The 18,490-nt window shown below is 38.0% G+C and overlaps 1 protein-coding gene across 9 annotated transcripts in view; it reads left to right on the top strand.

The window, feature by feature from the left end:
- The window catches only part of PLXNB2 (plexin B2), a 248,422-nt gene that overhangs the window by 227,751 nt on the left and 2,181 nt on the right, over nucleotides 1-18,490 (top strand). For all 9 annotated transcript variants that reach the window (XM_086886939.1, XM_086886943.1, XM_086886941.1 and 6 more), the window contains 9 exons: nucleotides 1,848-2,004; nucleotides 3,024-3,124; nucleotides 4,152-4,236; nucleotides 9,887-10,041; nucleotides 11,709-11,869; nucleotides 12,458-12,605; nucleotides 13,105-13,169; nucleotides 13,852-13,927; nucleotides 15,925-15,999. In XM_086886939.1, the coding sequence (XP_086743065.1) occupies nucleotides 1,848-2,004; nucleotides 3,024-3,124; nucleotides 4,152-4,236; nucleotides 9,887-10,041; nucleotides 11,709-11,869; nucleotides 12,458-12,605; nucleotides 13,105-13,169; nucleotides 13,852-13,927; nucleotides 15,925-15,999 (1,023 nt within the window). The remainder of the gene's footprint in view (nucleotides 1-1,847; nucleotides 2,005-3,023; nucleotides 3,125-4,151; nucleotides 4,237-9,886; nucleotides 10,042-11,708; nucleotides 11,870-12,457; nucleotides 12,606-13,104; nucleotides 13,170-13,851; nucleotides 13,928-15,924; nucleotides 16,000-18,490) is intronic.

Genomic DNA, 18,490 nt, shown 5'->3' with positions numbered 1-18,490 from the left:
TCTGTTTATTTGCGTTTAAAAAAAAAACAAAAAAATAACTGAAATTAAACTAAATTAATCAGTGTGAAGGCAGAAAATTCATGCATGCAATCAGATATGGACACAACACGCTTATTAGCTAGATTTTAAGCATTGTACCATTGTACAGTAGCAATATTTGGTCCAGACTGACAGATTTCCCATCAAATAAATATTTTAAGTATGTGCATGTGTGGAAGTTGATGAGATGTATGTTTATGTGTGTATACGTATCGTAAAAGATTATGGAGGGGGCACTACTGCCATTAGTTTTTGGGATCTTTGGCATGATGATGATGATGTTGTGGCAACTCTGAACAGTTAGGGAGCATTTGGGCACCAAAGTAGGTTAAAGCATGAGTTAATTCCTTCACTTCTGCCTGAAAGTGAGACAAGGTGGGTAAGTACAGCATAGAGCAATTGTCTGCTCTCTAATTGTTCTTATTTAAAAGATGAATCTGTTTTGCATCACTGGTTACACTGACATGCTGCATACTGAACCAGCAGCAAAATCATGTCTAATTACCATAAAGCTAATAGGAAAAGGAAGGTGAAATCTCATGATTAGTTTGAGCTTTCTGTCAAGGGACAGTGCAATCATGTTTAATTTGACTGCCTTATGGCATAGCTTTTCTTCACGGCTTCAAAATACCAGCCATACAAGTTTATTTCTGAGGTCTGATGTGATAAAATCAGGCATTATGGTTGGCAGGACTGCATGTATCTGAGAGGTGTAGTGTTTCACAGGTGCCTGGCCTTCTAAGTTATCTGACTGGTAAAAGATCTACAAGGGCTCTGAGCTGTATTGCTAATTCAGCTAGTGAAAGAAAGAAGCTTTTCATAGTATCTATTTGGATTTTTGGAATTTTTTTTTTCCCTTCTGGAGAGGTATTCTGGCCATGGTTTTCTTATTTGCTTTTGTCTATATTGAAACTGACACTTACATAGAAAAGCTACTTTCAAAAAATCGCTCTAGATTTAGCAAATTACAGGCTTTCAAGAAATTCTCTTTAACATTAAAGAAACCATGTCAATACTATCAGAAAACAGTAATATTTTAGAACTAGCGTAAGCTACTTAGGTGTATTCCCTGGAGCTATTAGAATTATTATGACAACAGTAGGCAGTAAATGAGATTTTCAAATACATAAGATGATAGAAATTACTTTTATATGTACATACATATGTGTATGTGTGTGTATTTAATGAACAGCTGGTAACAGGAGGTAAAATTTGGAGAGCTGAACAACTCACTGCTCATCATTTGAGCCATGTTAAATTGCTGTATGTACAGAAGTAGTCTGCTCATCTTTAAAACCACACCCGTGAAGAAAGCATAAAAGAAGGCAAGAGCACATTATATTCTACAAGTTCAACAAAGTACAGTTCAAATGATTATTGGGAACTCATGAAATTTGGGCACTGCAATACATGGCCTGTTTTATGTTCAGTATTATCAGGTTAAATGTGAAACATGTAACGAGTCAGTGGTCCAACTGCTTTGTTCTTGTATTTTTAATAAACTCCCAAGACTTAATAATATTAGCATATTAGATATGACTAAATCTATTCTGTATTTCTTCTGTCTTGCCATAGTGGGAGAAATTAACTGGAATTTATGATAGCTGGTTGGCTGTATAACAGCAAAAGATCCTTCAAATAATCCCTTAAATAATCCATACTCCCTTTGCAAATATGTGTTGCTGTGCAATAATCATTGCCTGGTGAATTTCAGATACTGTTTGCATTTAAATCACACAGAAAAATAGATTCAGAGGTAATTCAGCACTGATTTGCCTTAATAACCCTGTACATTCTTTTCTTCACAGACAGTTAATGTATATGTGCAAGAGGGAGGAAATGATTCCATACCTGTGAAAGTGCTGAACTGTGACACTATATCACAAGTAAAGGAAAAGATAATAGACCAAGTCTATCGAAATCTGCCATGTTCTCAGTGGCCAAAAGCTGACAGTGTAGTTCTTGGTATGTAGTTACTTGTGATACTATATTGAACAGGTGAGACCTGTTGTGTGACTTTGCATTCTCTGAAAAAATGTCTACAAGAGGATTTTATTGCTTGATTATGGTTTGGTTTGTTGTTTGTTTTTTGGTGGTTTTTTTTTTTTAAAGCTGAATTCATGTTCAGCTGAATGCAAAAACACAGCATTTTGCAGCAATCTGAATATGCCTTAAAAATTAATGTCTTCTTACACAGTTAGTTTTTCTTGACTTAAACTCTTGGTATACTGTCATCAGCATTGCAAGAGTCTGTTAATGACTGGTGGCACAAATGAATTCATGTCTGACAGTCAGTATCTCAGGTACTAATTAATGTGATAATGGCAGCATGGATAATTAACTGATGGAAAAGTAATGATGCAATTTCAGAAACTGGTACTGATTTTTGGTTGCCTTTATGATGGTTATGCAAAAGAACTATAACTTACAGGAACTGCACTTTTAGGAGATGATGTACCACTTAGTCTCTGAAAATCATCCTTCTTGAAGGCTTTCAAAATTGCTGTTCTTTTCTTGACAAAAAAAAGGAAATGGTGTTCCTTAAAAGGCCTAATGAACTCAGAATAAAAGCACCAATTAATTCAATATTTTCATTACTGCATTAATCTGAAAGTAGAAGATGGAATTCTTGCACTTCAGAAAATACTAGAAAATCCCCTAAAATGTCTTTTCTATTCCATGAAATCCTACTCTGTTTTGGAATGATAGCAGGTCTTATTGCATAAATTTATTGAATTCTATGAGAAGGAATTTAAATTTTTATGGAAGATAATCAGAAGTCATATGCATGCTTAGGAATAGTTCATGCAAACTTCTGTAATAAAGACCAAATGATTAAGCAATAAAAACCACACACTGGGGCATGTGCTACATTACTTCTTTTGATGTTTCACAATGCGTCACTGGGTCTGTAAAACATTCTTGGAGTAGTTATTTTTGCACATGGTTAAAAACTGGTTTTTCTCACTTTAATTACCCCTTAGAATGGCGTCCAGGTTCTACTGCACAGATCCTCTCGGACTTGGATTTAACATCCCAAAGAGATGGCAGATGGAAACGTATCAACACACTAATGCATTATAATGTAAGCTGTTTCAAAAACGTTGTTCCCACCTGTTATTTGTTTTCTTGTAATAAATAACATCTTTATTTGTTTATAGACAAGTTTCATTGCTACATTGCCAGAGAAGTTGTGGATACCCCATCCCTGGCAGTGTTCAAGGCCAGGCTAGAAGGGGCTCTGAGAAACCTGGTCTAGTGGAAGGTGTTCCTGCCCATGGAAGGGCAGTTGGAAATCCTGGAGGTCCCTTCCAACCCAAACCATTCTATAATTCTATGATAAAGAATAAAAAGAAAAACACGGGTGTGGGTCTAGTCAGTAGAAGGTTCGGACTATGAAAGGCTCGGTCTAGATATTCTGTCTAAGCATTTTATATAAAAACTGAAAACCTGAATGCCAGCACCTTGGTTTCCTCAACACTGAAGTATCCAAATCCAAATTCCATTTTGAACATTCAACTTTTTGCTAGGTCTCATATTCATCTTTCCTTTTCTCCACTACTTCCTGTCCCCCGAGAATTGTCTTTGTCCTTGCTGTGCTGCTAAATAGATTTTGAGTTGGTCTGGTTTGTTCAAAAGCCCAATCAGGAGAGCAGAAGTTGACAGTGTTTTACTGTCTGTTTTAGGTTTCATACTGTGCACTTGCAATCCACTTATCTTTCATTTTTGTGCTATTTATTGCTTTCTAACAATGGTTAATCCTGATTGCAAAAGAGAAAAGTTGGTTAGTTTTCCCTAAGAAAACAGACAGGTCTGATTCTTTATGATGAACCTCATTTTTGTCCAAAGGGCACCCACACCAGGTTAAGGAAGCACTTAAGCCTCAAAGATGCTCCTAGTATTTCAGTAATCTCAGAGGAGGTGTTGATGGGATCTCTTATAGAGTGGGAGGGAATCTGTTCTGAATTGCAGAGCCCAAGAAGCCTTGGAAGGTTAGCATTTGTCACAGATTCCCTGCAAGCAATTACAGAAACCCCAGTTTAAGGTCTAAGAAAGAGGTTCAGTAGCACGTGGTTCTTTCGAAGAATATCTCTGTGATTGTATTTTCAAAGGTCCGAGATGGTGCCACACTCATCTTATCAAAAATGGGAATTTCCCAGCAGCCAGAGGATAATCAGCAAGATGTCCCAGGGGAAAGTAAGTATCTTGTGGTTTCCCTACCTCCCAAGATGACTAGAAGTCAAAACCCACAAAGTCATACTGCCGTTTTGATTTTATTTATCAGGCACTTCCATGGAGCTAGATATTCCCCACCAGACTATATAGAGTTTATTTGTTGCATGTTATGCACTGTACACTTGCAATGACTTTCTTTACCATCATTATAAAAGCCTTAAACCCTAGGACTTTAATCATAACTGGTGTGAGTCCATAGCCCAACTTAGTAGAAAGCACTCTTATTAAACATTTCCTCACATATTTTGTTTTCCAGTCACACTACATCTATAGTCAAACTGTACATTTCATCTTCCTAGAGCTTTATCTCTTTTTCTCCTTTCTTCAGTCTCTATTCATGTTCCTCTTCAAATTTCTTTCACTTCTTATTAGACTGAGAATTAAATGCAGTGTTCTAGATGAACACAGTGGAGACTGTCTCTCCTCTCTATGACATAATGAATCTGATGTAATTTTTTGTAGCATTTCTTACAACTGTGTTGCCTTGCAAACTCATCTCTGTACCTTCAGATTTTGTGTCTCCCTTCCTTTTGAGTGATGTTTCACCAGCTATGCTAACTTGTTTTTTCCCAGGGCTTTTTAGTTGGCTTTGATCATTCCATGCATTTTGTCTCTTTAGATGCGCTGTTTTTCACAATTCCTTTGCTCTTTTTGAGGTTTTCAATCCTCTGTAAGTGAGTGTCAGGAATTTCTTTGTAATGTTCCTTCTCTTTCACATCACTAATGCATCTGCTGCATAATTCTTGTATTGCTGTCTGCTACAGTACGCTGGACTTCACAACACAGAAGACAACCTGTTAGTTTTCAGCCCATCTTAAAAGCTTTTACTTTTATATGTCCATGTTTTGTCTAGACCAGTTTTCTATATTGCAAAATATCTTGAGACACAATATCCATTACAGCCTTGAATACACTCAGATTTTTATGGCAATATTTACTTGTGAGTATATGTTCCCTGTCACATGTATTTTCTTTACTGACTTCAGATGTTCAGTTTCTCTGGAGTTTTTTATTCTTATATTCAGTTATTTTACATGAGGTAGAAGTTAGATTTATGGAAGAATAATTGTTGAGATCATTCTTCCTCCCATGAACTCATTTGATATGCCTTTCTGTCTAGCACTGATTGCAAAGGCCATTACTTCACCTAATACTTCCATTCCTTTAAACAGATTTACTGATCTTAGATTTAATACATTTCGAGGGCTGGGCAGTTTAGCAGGTTGGAAATAATATGCCAGAAATATACATTTTTCAAAAAGATGGGTCTCAGCTGATGGCTCTGACATATATGGCTATTAAGCAGAAAGGTTCAGACTTTACAGGAAATTAAGACAGGCAGAATTACCTACTGTTTACTTTTTACTCTGTCCTGGATTCTTTCTTTTGAAATTTTTACCACCAGAAAGAAGAGCCTTCTCATGGTCATGTCCACACTGCTGTGGCTGTTCTCACCCTTTAACTCCAGGTGCCTGGCATAGCTGGCCAAGCAGTGGCTGTTCTGTCGCAGCAGGTGCCAACCCAGCATGTTAACTTAGAAAGCCATGCAGTGTAATGCAGTGTAATGCAGTGCAGTGCAGTGGAGTGCAGTGGAATGCAGCCAGACGAGGTGCTGATTCCTAGTCCCTGTTCAGTTTGGTTGCATTGGTGGCTGGGGCTACAGTCACCTCACCTATAAAGAAGTGGAGTGGACTGTGAATGGAGCCTGGTGTTGCCCTTAACTTGCTTTGCTTCCTAAATATGGAATAGAGGTCAGCCTTCTGTTCTGGACTGCCAATCTTCATCCTCCTCACCTCTCTACCCTTGCGGCAGGCAGTAGAGGACCAGATCACGTTTTTCTTTTTTTCTTGGGTTAGATATTTTTCCTTTCCTCCTTCTCTGCAATTATATCATTCAGTATGATTCAGTATGATGAAGCTCTTTGAACAAGCATGATCTGTACTCCAAGATGAATTCCTTAGTTATCTGTGTGGCATATTAAATTGTAAAAGAAAAACAGACTTCTGGGGACGGTGCTGTCACACGAGAGCTCTTCTATGTGAGAGAAAAGTCTGCAGAGAATTCAGATCCCAAAGTATCAAGTGCAAACAGCTTCCACCATGTTTCTTCTCCACATCTGTCTTGTACCATGGTAGCGTACAAATTTGGGATGACAGTGTTTCATGCCAAGCTTTCTACCCTGCTTTCTTTAGCACTGTAAGGTCCTCAGACCTATCTGGTGCCAACTTGTTCTGTTGGAAAGCTATAAAATGTTACAAAGCTGGTACAAAGTGAGAGACTGCTGTGACCATGATTTGTGAGACACTGTGTATAAAAGGGAGAGGAGAGGATCAGAGTCTTTCCCTCCCACACATACACATTTATATGGCAATGGATTTACAGGGTTTGAATAAACAAAAATCCTATCCTGACTATGAATGAGGCTTGTGACGAAGTGGATTTCCTTTTATTCAGTCTCATTAACTTGCACCTTTTGCATTGGGAAGTGTCAGCTGAAGCCATTGACTGTCAGCCAAAGTGGGAGGCTTTGCACCAACCGAAAATGTAAAACCATGTTCAGAGATGTTGCTCTAAAACCTGGCATTGCTTCTATGCTGCCTTTATTCAGAGCTTCTAACAGGAAGACACTGGAAGCTGGAGATTGTGACAAATTAAATGCAGCATCTTACACTTCTGGAGACAATAAATGCAGTTACTAATTTGTATTAAGAAGGAGAATGGTTCCAGTGATTTCATACTAGTATTTCTGTACTGAACTATAAACCAAAACAACACATTCTGTTATTTGGGGTGTTTTTTCCTAATATTTGGTTTGGGTTCTTTTTTTGGTTTTTTTGGTTTTTTCCTGTTTTAATTCTGAATAAAAATAAACAGGGCTGCAGATCAGAAATACTAATTAGCAGATCTATTAGGACAGCCCTTCCTTCATCTCCATGGAGCAGTATTCATGGTAGAGGAGACTGGAAGGAAGATAATTTGCTGCAGGTCACACAAGGGGAAAGGGGCTGCATTGCCTGATGTTTACATCATGGTTCCTATCACTATAATTAGTCAGCACAGTCTATTTATTCCATTAACATCCTCCCCAATACCCCAATAATTATTTTACATTGGCCAAAGAATGCCCAAAGGCCAAGACAAAGAGCTCAGGGGGAAGCATTTCACCCCCTGGACACAATCTTCTTCCTGCTTACAGTTTGATGCTTGGTGTGACTAAAAAGATAAAAAGGAGGTTTTATTTATCTTTTATTTTCTTCATTTCCTACTTTCCCACTGAGGAAAATATTATCTCACAGAGCTGTTATTTTCTCTTAGCAACAATATTGCTAACATGTTTTGTTGGTCCATGTTCTGAATTTCTCTTCCTCTTTCTTCCTGCTATTTATAGCAATGAAGTGGGATCTTCAGGTTGCAGAAGTTCATCTGGTTGAGCTGTAGCCTCTTAATCCTTACTTTCCTATGAAATAACTAGTATTCCACTTGTAGCCAATTCTGCTGCTGCTAAACAAGCACAAAACAATCTCAGCTGCATGTAAGAGCCAGTAATCTCAGTGGAAACCCCTTTAGCTGCTTCCTCTCCTGTCCAAAGTTAAACTTGAGACCATTTTACATCAGGAGGGCAAAGAGAGATTAAATTCCTTTAACTCAAAGGAGGAAGAAGGAGAGTACCTAACAACTGACATAATAAGGTTAAATAAATAGTAAATAACAGTAAGTAAATAAAAAGTAAATAACAGGGATTGCAAAAGACATTCCATACTTCATGCCCAGCAATGATTCTTACTGTACTGGCAGATGATTGCCATGAATGGCATCTATTGTGAAATCACAACTGCTTCAAAATAAAGTGATAGCTTTTATTTTTTCTGACTTCATTCACATGAACTTCCAAGTTGAATTAAGGACTCTCATAGGACAATGTGATTTAATGTGGGATTTATATTTCTTCCCTACCTTGTTAAAAATAAGTAAATGTCCCAGAAGACTGCATAACTAATGCTTTTCTTGAGAATATATAAAGTAGATTCAAGCAAAAATGTTGGCTTAGCCAGATTACTCTTAAATGTTATTTTCCCCTGTGATGTAAAATATTGAATGTACATGCAAGCTGGGGAATTCAATGTAGCTGTTGAGGAACTTAGTTAATAAACTATTATGGTCAAAGTTAATGCAACTAAAAACTGATATTTTGCGCTGTAACTGGGATTCAGTTATGTTAGAGGTGTATATTAAGGCATAAAACTTGGCAGAATGCAAAATAATTTGTACGGTGGGGCTGAATTACAGTTTTTATCATAAAAATAACTTTCATATTTTTAAGATGTCAATGATTTTAAATGTGCTGATTCAATAATTTCCACTGGAAAAGTGCCATTGATTTTAGGGACTATGCCAAGTGGATGCAAAAGTTCAGGAATCAAAGGAAGAACAAACAAAACCAGGAGATTTTAAAGTGACACAGAAACCCTTTTCAAGAAATATTAATGGCAAGTTAAAACAAAGGTATCATGTCTTTTAGAACTGTTTATAACAGAAGATCCTTAGGCATAGAGTTTGTCTGGACAATAATGTTGATGCTGAAATGTAAGACTGCTTTTATTCACTGTGTGGTCGTTGATCCAAGCCCTGGGACCAGGTGCATGGCCAAGCCCCAGGTAGCACAGGGAGGCACTGTAACCAGACCAGCTGTCACTATCACCCAAGTTCTTACTCCTCTTTCTGTTTATTGGAACACAAACAGGAGTTATTGATGGGAGTCCCTCCCTCTGGTGTAAACTATGAATACTGACAAACAAATATTTAAAAAATCTTATTATAATGGATATAAATTTGCTTCAGTCATTACATCTGGCTGTTGGAGTTCATGTCATCTCAATGAAGGGATGTATTTTTCCTCCACTCAGCAACAAAGTAGTGCTTATCAAATGCTGATAAAAGGAAGGTTTGAATTGAGGTACCATACTTCGACCTCAGCAACTGGGGTAAACATGAATTGTAATAGTGTTATCTAAAAAAAAAGTTTGTACCAGGAGTAGACTGCAATTGGTATTTCTGTGGTGGCAATGGGGTCAGACCTAGCTAGGATTCTATAACTTGATCATGTTTTCAAGAATTCACAAAGAAGTAAAGAACTTGATTGTGTGAACCTCAAAACATACACATACAGTGTTTACATGATGTTGTGATTTAGGAATGGTATTCTCCAATTTAGTTTTCTACCACTCCAAGCACTGCTTGCTCACTTCCCCTTCCACCTCCCCCTCCCCTGCAGTGAGATGGAGAGGACAATGGGAGACACAAATGTAAAAATTGTGGGTTGAGATAACAACAATTTACTGGAAACAACAATGAGGTCAGAAAAGAAAACTAATGACAGCAGATAGAAGAAAAGAAGTGCTACTGCTCACCATGGAAACCCCCAACAACAGACAGTACCTGACTGCTCCCTCTGTCATGCTACTCACTCTGCTCCCTCCAGCTTGAAACTGGCCTTACCCCACTGCTCCCTCCACACTTACTCCACTGGAAGGAACTTTCTCTCCAGAGAAAATTTAGTGTTGCTGTTTTGGGGTTGGGTGGTTTTTATAATTACTGTAATTACTGTTTCTAGGGCATGCACTCCTGGAAGATGAAAATAAGGTCTGGCATCTAGTCCGGCCAGTGGATGAAATGGATGAAGGTAAATCAAAGCGGGGCAGTGTGAAAGAAAAAGAGAGGACCAAAGCTATAACAGAAATCTACCTGACCAGACTTCTTTCTGTGAAGGTAAGGTTCAGATGTGCTGTAGTTACACCTTATTTCTACAGATTTTGAGATACAACTGAGGAAATAGATGCAAATATCAGTCATGAGTTTGGCTGCGATTTGGAATATGTGTCATGTACATACAAGCCGGTGTTCAAGGCTTCAAGTAATTAATATGCCCTGAGGAACATTACTGGGAAAGTGATAAAGTACAGCTCCTGATCAAAGCTGAGAACCATGATTACGCGATCGTTAAAGAAGGATTTTCCTTGCAAGACAAAGATGGATATTCTGCTCTGTGTTGCCTGTTTAGATAATACTTTGTTGGGTTTTCTTTTGAACCGAATGCTTTATAAACTCCTACAGAGCCTTATATTTCCCTGTTCTTGTATGTGACCAATTTTCCAGTAAAACTCCCAAAAAAGTTTCCAAATAATAATAGTCCTTTTAGAATATTTTAATATTTTATTATTTTAGAGTGCCTGTACTGAAGATCTGATAATGAGCAAAATAATTTTTTGATACATTTCTCCTTATAGAAAGAATTTAGAATAATGTATTTAATATAATATATATAATGCATTTAATACAATACACTGTATTTAATGGCCACAAAGCCAGGCTTCTTTTGTGAAAATTAAGTCAGTCTGGCTCCAGCTAAGGCCACTTGTCCGAGCATGGAAGTGGATATAAAGGAAACTCTTCGGATGGGTGACGTAGACTTATGATGAAGAGCCAAAAAGATGCTTGCATCCCTTTTTTCTGTTAATAAAGCCACTGTTTTGTATTCCCAATATCCATTTTATAGATTATTACCAGTCTGGAGCTTTACTGACTCATAAAGTGTTGGTGAGGTGTTACAGCTGAGGTCACAGCTACCCCTTCAACCTGGGACTTGTGTGTTCTGGCTGACAGTAGAATGTCTTAGAGCTCCTTGCCATCTGGGTCCCTTCCCTGTTTGGAGGCTGTCAGCTGGAGTCATGGTTGGAAAGAGGACACAGCCCTTCAAATGTGTCTGTAGAGCAAATCAGTTGACTGGGGATGAATTCTATGTAGCCTCAACAGGGTCCTCCCCAAAACAAGGGGACAGTCTCTGAGGTTGCCATTACTAAGATCCAGGGAGATGCAGGAATCAAAGAGCCCAGCCCTTCTGGACACTTCATTCCTTGGGTTCCATGGATCTCATGAAGCTGACTCAGACTGGGTGTCTGATAAGACCCATGTGCTTGCCCTTAAACAAAAAGGGCAAATGCTCACTGGTACTTCTTCCTCTCAGTCTCTTTCTAAATATTGCAGTGCTCTGGTGTGAGAGAAACTGGATGTGGGAGGCTGCAAAACCATTAAAAAGTGGCAAAAAATTATTTATGTGCACAACCCTAAATGGGTAAATGTAGCAACCAATTTCTGCTTCTTCTGTCAAGCAGAAGGCACGCCTTTCTGTGCAAACCATAGGACCTCTGGTGAGGTCACAACCTCTGAGTCTAGAACATAAAATTGTGCTCTAGAAGGCCTTTACTGTGTTGGCAGTTTACAAAGTCACTGCTCTAAGAAATTGTTTGCTTTTTGTCACTCCTAGCACTCAGAATAAAGGCCATCAGTGACGCAGCTGGATTATGTGCATAGGAATGAAAGATGCTGAGTTTAGCTTGTAGCACGAATGTAACCAATTTTTTAAAATTTGCTTTTAGGGGACACTTCAGCAGTTTGTAGATGACTTCTTTCATAGTGTGCTCAACTCAAACCATGTGGTGCCACCAGCTGTGAAGTACTTCTTTGACTTTCTTGATGAGCAAGCAGAAAAACACGACATCAAGGATGAAGATACCATTCACATCTGGAAAACGAACAGGTACAGTATGAGCAGAGTCATACTTGTATTACAGAGAAATAAGAGTATAATACCCAGGTATATACTAGCACTCTTAACACAAATCAAAGTAAATTTCATTTATAATCCTCAGAATCATTTTACTTGAGATAATATGTTTGTGTGATGAAAAAGATTCCCTGTAAGCCTAGAAGCAGCAAAAAATTAATCCGGTTTACCTATGGGATTGTCACTGGCAGATTTACCACGTTTTACTTTTTGTCTTTCCTCAGAGAAGAGGAAAGCAAGAGGCAAATGGGACTAGATTTACCTGTCAAATCACAAAATCTAACACATGCTACTTGATAGTTTCTCGATCACACATGCATCCTTCCTTGCTCTTTTGGGGTACTCAAGATCCTTCTCATGTGAGTTTTTCTGAGAAATGTAAAGAGATGGTTTTCAGGCATGGAACCCAGACAAGCTCGTATAAATGTTGAAATATAAAATTAAACATCACTATTATGAGGAGAGCAAAATGCAAAGCCCATACTCAATTCCATGTGATTTTCTTGTTGTAGAATATTTATTGTGTAAAAAGGATTATTTATCTTTTTCCTTGTTTTGCAGCTTGCCTCTTAGATTCTGGGTAAACATACTGAAAAATCCTCATTTCATCTTTGATGTTCACGTTCATGAAGTAGTGGATGCTTCCTTGTCAGTCATTGCACAGACTTTCATGGATGCTTGCACAAGAACAGAGCACAAATTAAGCAGAGTAAGTAATTTGCATTCTACATCCTGACTGTGCTCATGCCTGACGAGACAAAGGGCATCCTCACAGACAATACCCATTCTCTGAGGAGATACAGCCTTGATCGTTTCTTTTTAGTTTTATAATGAAGTTAACATTTCACCACTTAACAGGTTGGTGAACTGTCAGTATTTCTGTGTAGTCTGACAATTGATACTATTGAAAAAAGGAGAAAATAGCAACTGCTTTTATGAAAAGCATGTTTAAGAACTGATTATGTCAGGTTCACCATATAGTTTACTATCACCTTGCATAGATACATTTGTAAAACTCAGCAGTAATGCCATGTGTAAACATCATCTTTTTATTAAATAATCCCACCAATGTTAATAAGTATCCCAATGTTAATAGCTGTAAAACTCAAGTGTATGTGAATATAAAGGCTTAATCTTACATTCTTGACTTTCTTTTGCTTCCTAGAAGTGTTCATAAGTAACATTTTTCTGTATTCTAAATTTTTCAGGATTCTCCAAGTAATAAATTACTTTATGCGAAAGAAATCTCTAACTATAAGAAAATGGTGGAAGAGTAAGTATCAACTCCTTTCATGGTTATTCTGTTGTTAAGATTTTAAGCCTGTGTAAGAGGAAAACGGAAGGCTGATATAGTCAAATTCAGCTGTCAGATATTAATAATTTTACACCCAAATGTTTAAAGATCCCCATGGTGGTGGCATTGGCAGAGTTGAAATGGAGCTCCATTATGACCCAGTGTATATTCTTGTCTATACAGACAGATGAATAGATTTATTCAGGAGAAAATATGGTGCTGTTTTCTGCAGTCATACTTGCTACCCACACGATCTAGATTGCTGCACTTCCATAACTCAGTAGAGACCAAGTCCTGAATACATTTTCAGAAACATATTTTTTCTATTCTGTCTCACTTTATTCATTTACTAATTGGAAATTCTGTTAATATCATGGAAGAGATGCCACAGAACAAAACTCTTGCCAGTTTTAAGACCTAAAATAATCATTATCTGCAATTATAGATTTTTTTCCTGTGGTACATTCCTGTACAATCAGGTATGATTTGCCTCTACTGCAAAAGTGCTAATGTTGGAGGGCAGGATTATTGAGGAAGCATTGGTCTGTTGTGGTAGAATATCTCCTGTGTTAGCAAGGAAACATGTTTGAAATAATGGCAGAATTACCAGACAGACGTCCTTTCTTTTACCTCACTGAAAATCTTTCTAAATCTCTTGCAGTTACTACAAAGGTATTCGTCAGATGGTGCCAGTGAGTGACCAAGACATGAATACCCATCTAGCAGAAATTTCTAGGGTAAGAATATAATCCATTTTCTTGCTGAGAAATTGGAGCCAAGTGTAGCACTGGTTTTTGTTGTCTTATCTTTCTATCTCAACAAATGGGGTTTTTTGTGTGTGCAAATATCAGACGAGTTATTTCATAAATCTCTGAAATACTCCTAGTTGTGCCTGTTAGACCTTTGAAATGTTGATTATTGAATGGAATCAAGAATCCTTAATGTCACTAATCTATCTGAGTTATGCAGGGAATAGAGCACAGCGTTTGGATTTTTTACATCCATTGTGGAAAAATTATAGCACTCTTGAACTGTGCTTTCTCTCTACAGCATATAGAGGATTTTTAGCATTATCATTTATTGTTTATCATACTGATAATGAGTAGAGATTGAATTCACAGTGCTACCACTGGAAAAATTAGATTCCAGAAACTAAATATGAGGTGTATATTTTGAGTGTAGCATATTTTAGAACTGTCTATACAGGGACACTGTTTCTGCTTTATGCTACATGGGAGAAGTTCATCATGTGTTTGCTCAGTGGCAGTTTTTGCATTGTAGGTTATTTGGAAAGGGCAGAGTGGGGTGGTTGCTATCTGGGACTGCAATTGGAGATGAGTGGAACAGTCATTACAAAACTTGCTTCAGTCTTGAAAGAGCCTGTCTGTTCTGCAGCTCAGCTCAAGCAGGCTCTTGCCTTTGTAGCACTCTTTAACTTGGAGAACCAGGAGAGGCCCTCACCAGTCCTAAAGATGTTGTTTAGCTTGAGCAAGAAGGCAGTGTACTTACCAGCTGGTTTGCTCATTCGCTTAATTTAGTTGAAGAGTTCTAGCGTAAGGAGGATGTTTGGGGAATTTTTTGTGGTTTGTTTATTTCAGTACCCTTAGGACCTAACATTTTGCAGATCAACATCCTCATGAGAGCATTTCTATTTTCAGTCATTCACTACAAAACTCATCTGCAGTGACATTTCATTTTACAGTTCACTTTATTTATTACATAAATTGAGATGCATATAAAATTAGAACACTTGGTGATTAAAAGTAAATTCAATATAATATTTTAACACCAGCAGGATCTGTTCTTCCTTTCTATTTTCATTATAAATTATGATAAGAATTAATATGGAAGGAGTGATTGAACACTGCAAATTTTGACCAGCTCTAGAAGTGACTTTTATAGAGCAAGGGAAGATGGATGTTTCTCTGCTGCTTTATCCCTTGGGTAATCATTTATGCCAGTAGCAATATTTTGCAATTCTTCATTTTCTTAACTAACTTAAAAGACTAAAGGCGTAACTAGAGACTCGAATCCTACACATTTGAATGAAGAACATCTGTTCAGACAGGTAGAGCACATTCACTAAATAAGTCATATGCGTGGGGGCAGGGGGAAGATGAGGTAATGGAAGGGTTATTTCCTGCTTCATTTGAAGTCTTTTCTCTCTCTCTCCCTCTCTCTCTCTCTTCTCACCATACACCCCTACACCTTTCTATCTTCCTGATGCAGGTGGCTTTTTCCAAATGTACGTGTGCTCATGATATTGATGAATTTCACCTTTGCTGTAGTGGGGTGCAAATAATTTCCAGGCCGTAAAAAGAGCTGGAGAAAGGATTTCAAACACCCGTGATGACTGTGTCAGACCCAATGCTTAATATCTCAACAATATGTAGATTGTACTGAGTAAATACTTAAGCTTTTCACACCCATGCTGTTAACAGATGTTTGAGCTGTAGCCTGTGGTTTGATGTTCAGAGTTCAAAATATCTTCCATCTCCAATGTTAAGAGTTGTGGGCAGGCTGGAAAATTACCAGAGGGAAAGTCTTGGAGTAAAAAACACCAAACAAAAGTTTTATCACTCCTTTTCTCTGCCCCAAGTGTCATTTAACAAAATTAAACACAGAGCTTGCATTTGGAAATCTTGTCAATTGTACCCAACAGTTGTGCATGTGCATAACTTTCAGCTGTATGTGATCCTATATTGACATGTTTGCTGCCTGCTTGTGTTAACAGGCACATACTGATTCCTTAAACACGCTTGTGGCTCTACACCAACTCTACCAGTACACTAACAAATACTATGATGAGGTAAGTTTTGGCTTTTGTCTTCATGCTTTAATATCAATGGTAAAATATTATGAAGGCTAACATTAGTCTAAAGGAGTGACTTTTGGATTTCACTGACTGATCAGGTAAAAGCAATGCTGAACAAAAACCTTGCAGTTATATACCCTGCTTGGCAATGATGCTGGTCAAGAGAATGTCCTTATAAATGAACAATTTCATTATGGCTATCTGGTTTTGGTAGCTATAGTTTAACAAGCTCTGAAAGAGAAATAGATTTTAAAATCATTTCTCTTCAGTTCTACCATCCTAATAAGTATATAAGAACGCCACCAAGCAAAAAGTCGTGTTATATCAAGTTTCAAGACAGTGTGCTTTTTATTAGGAACAATCCGTTAAACCTGTTTCGTTTGTAGGAATTGGAGCCATGTCCTTTTTATTAGTTCAAATTAAAAGCTCTTTAAACTTCCATGCATGATACCATCCCTGTTTTGCCATGCCAAGTGAAGTGCCTGCCTAAGGTAAACCAAAGTAGAATGACTGTTGAATGTAGCCTGATTCAAAAGCAGGCTCACAGCTTCAGTTTAAAAAGTTTTTTAGGTTTTTCACACCCTGTGGAAAGGGGGACAAAGAATATCCCAGAATAGTTGGGCTGTGGCTATGGCTCTCCAAACTTAATCTGAAAACAAAAAGAGAGAAGGAAACTTTTATTCAAAGGTTTCCATGGAAATGAATGCCTCCAGAGAACTCTCAGAATTAAAGCAAGTAAGAACAGATGCCGAATCAAAAAGGAGCACAGCACATGTGAGCTTTATTCGGTTAGTCTTGCACCTCTCAGCACAGTTGATGTTTTCACTTACATTTAGCACTAAAGACAGTGAGTCACATCCTTCACTGCAGCTGCTTTATACAGGAGCAGCCAGCCTGTTGCAGCTTTTAAGCAGATGCAAGCAGGGAAAATCAAATCACCCTGAGAAGTCTTGCAGTGATGGCCAGTGGGAGAAACAGACAGAGGAATGTAGGCCAACCCCTTGGCATTCCCTCACCCCTCATCCCCAGTGCTAAGCTGGCTTTCAGCACCTTCCCAAATGTGTCCATCATTTGACCTCTTACACAAACACCCGGGGACCCTGAATGACAGATGAACTGAAAATCCCTGATTCGTCCACACCTCAGGCAGAGTCACCAGCCTGTGGGACTTCATCAGTGGCTCTTCCCTTCCATGTACATCACTGTGTAACAATGAGGTGCATCTGATGAAAAGGCTGCTAATCCAGAATTGTGGAGATATTCTGTCAAGAACCATCCAGTAAAATTAATCAAGCCTATTTATTTTCCATGAAAATGTTTTAATTTGCATAAATTGGAACATTTTGCAGCTGCCCTTGTCTTTATTACTGACACAGTAGTTCCCAGCATGTGCTGTACCTTCTGCATCTCTGCAGGGCTTGACAATGACTGAATGGGTACATTCTAATTGTCCACATTTATATGAAGGATATATTCACCAGTAGAGATAATCATTAATTATTTAGTCTAGATTTGAGGAGTTACAGCTAGATACAATTGTTTAAATTAAGGAAACAATATAAAATTAAATTAGGCCCAGTTTAAATACTGCAATAAGTGTTTATTGAGTCTGTCTAGTAAAAATACATTCACACTTTAAAAACAAATTCATTAAAATAATTATTTCTAAACAAATTTGCTCCAGTTTTGGAATGCAAACGCTATACCAGCCCTTCAAAGTGAAATTATTGGCTAGATTGATTCTGACTGCATTAATCTCCATTATCAGTGATGTTCAAGAAGTAATAAGAACCACAGGTAGTGACAGGCAAATTCCATTTTTCCAGTCCTTGTACTTGCAAGTTTCTATAGTATTTAAACAGTGCTAAAGGTTTCTGCTTGATTACACTGTCAGACTTATATTAATAAAGCCAGTTCTAGAAAAGGAATGGTTTTGTCATGTAACACATTTTTCTAATGGAGAAATCTAATAGCTGGTGGGAAAGTTTTCCTAAAGGATGGTGAAAATGAAAATCTTTCAAAACCTTTTGAATTTGATCTGGGAAGCCCTAAAAAACTCTATTTGAAGAAAAGCCTTCTCATAACAGCTGACCTTTACTGGCTCTGGTTTTCAAATCCCTCGTGTCTTAAGAATCATATCCTCTTATATATATTCTGTACAGCAGAAGCTGCAGGATGCTGGGGGCTCCTCTGAGGAGCTCTTTGCTTTCCTGAACTATGTTGTGCTGGGCCAGAGTCTTGGTACTTCTTGGCAAGAGCCAAAAGGGAGCTGCTGGCTTTATTCCTCATATTGCGTACAGACACAGGAGACCTTGCGCTGTCCTACCATATGCCTCTGCATGGACCACCCAGGAGCTTCTCATAACTAAAGCTCATGGGGGTGGGATATAATTACTGATGGTAAATGACCCTTAAGCCTTGTAGGGTGCACTGTAAGTAAAAGCACTGTTTCTTAAATAGCTCTAAGGAAATTCTTCCGCTGCCT

Source organism: Cyanistes caeruleus, chromosome 4, assembly GCF_971803275.1.
Source record: "Cyanistes caeruleus chromosome 4, bCyaCae1.hap1.1, whole genome shotgun sequence".
Classification (NCBI taxonomy): Eukaryota; Metazoa; Chordata; class Aves; order Passeriformes; family Paridae; genus Cyanistes; species Cyanistes caeruleus.
Note: the sequence above shows the minus strand (reverse complement) of the source record. Positions and strands in the feature narration are given on the sequence as shown.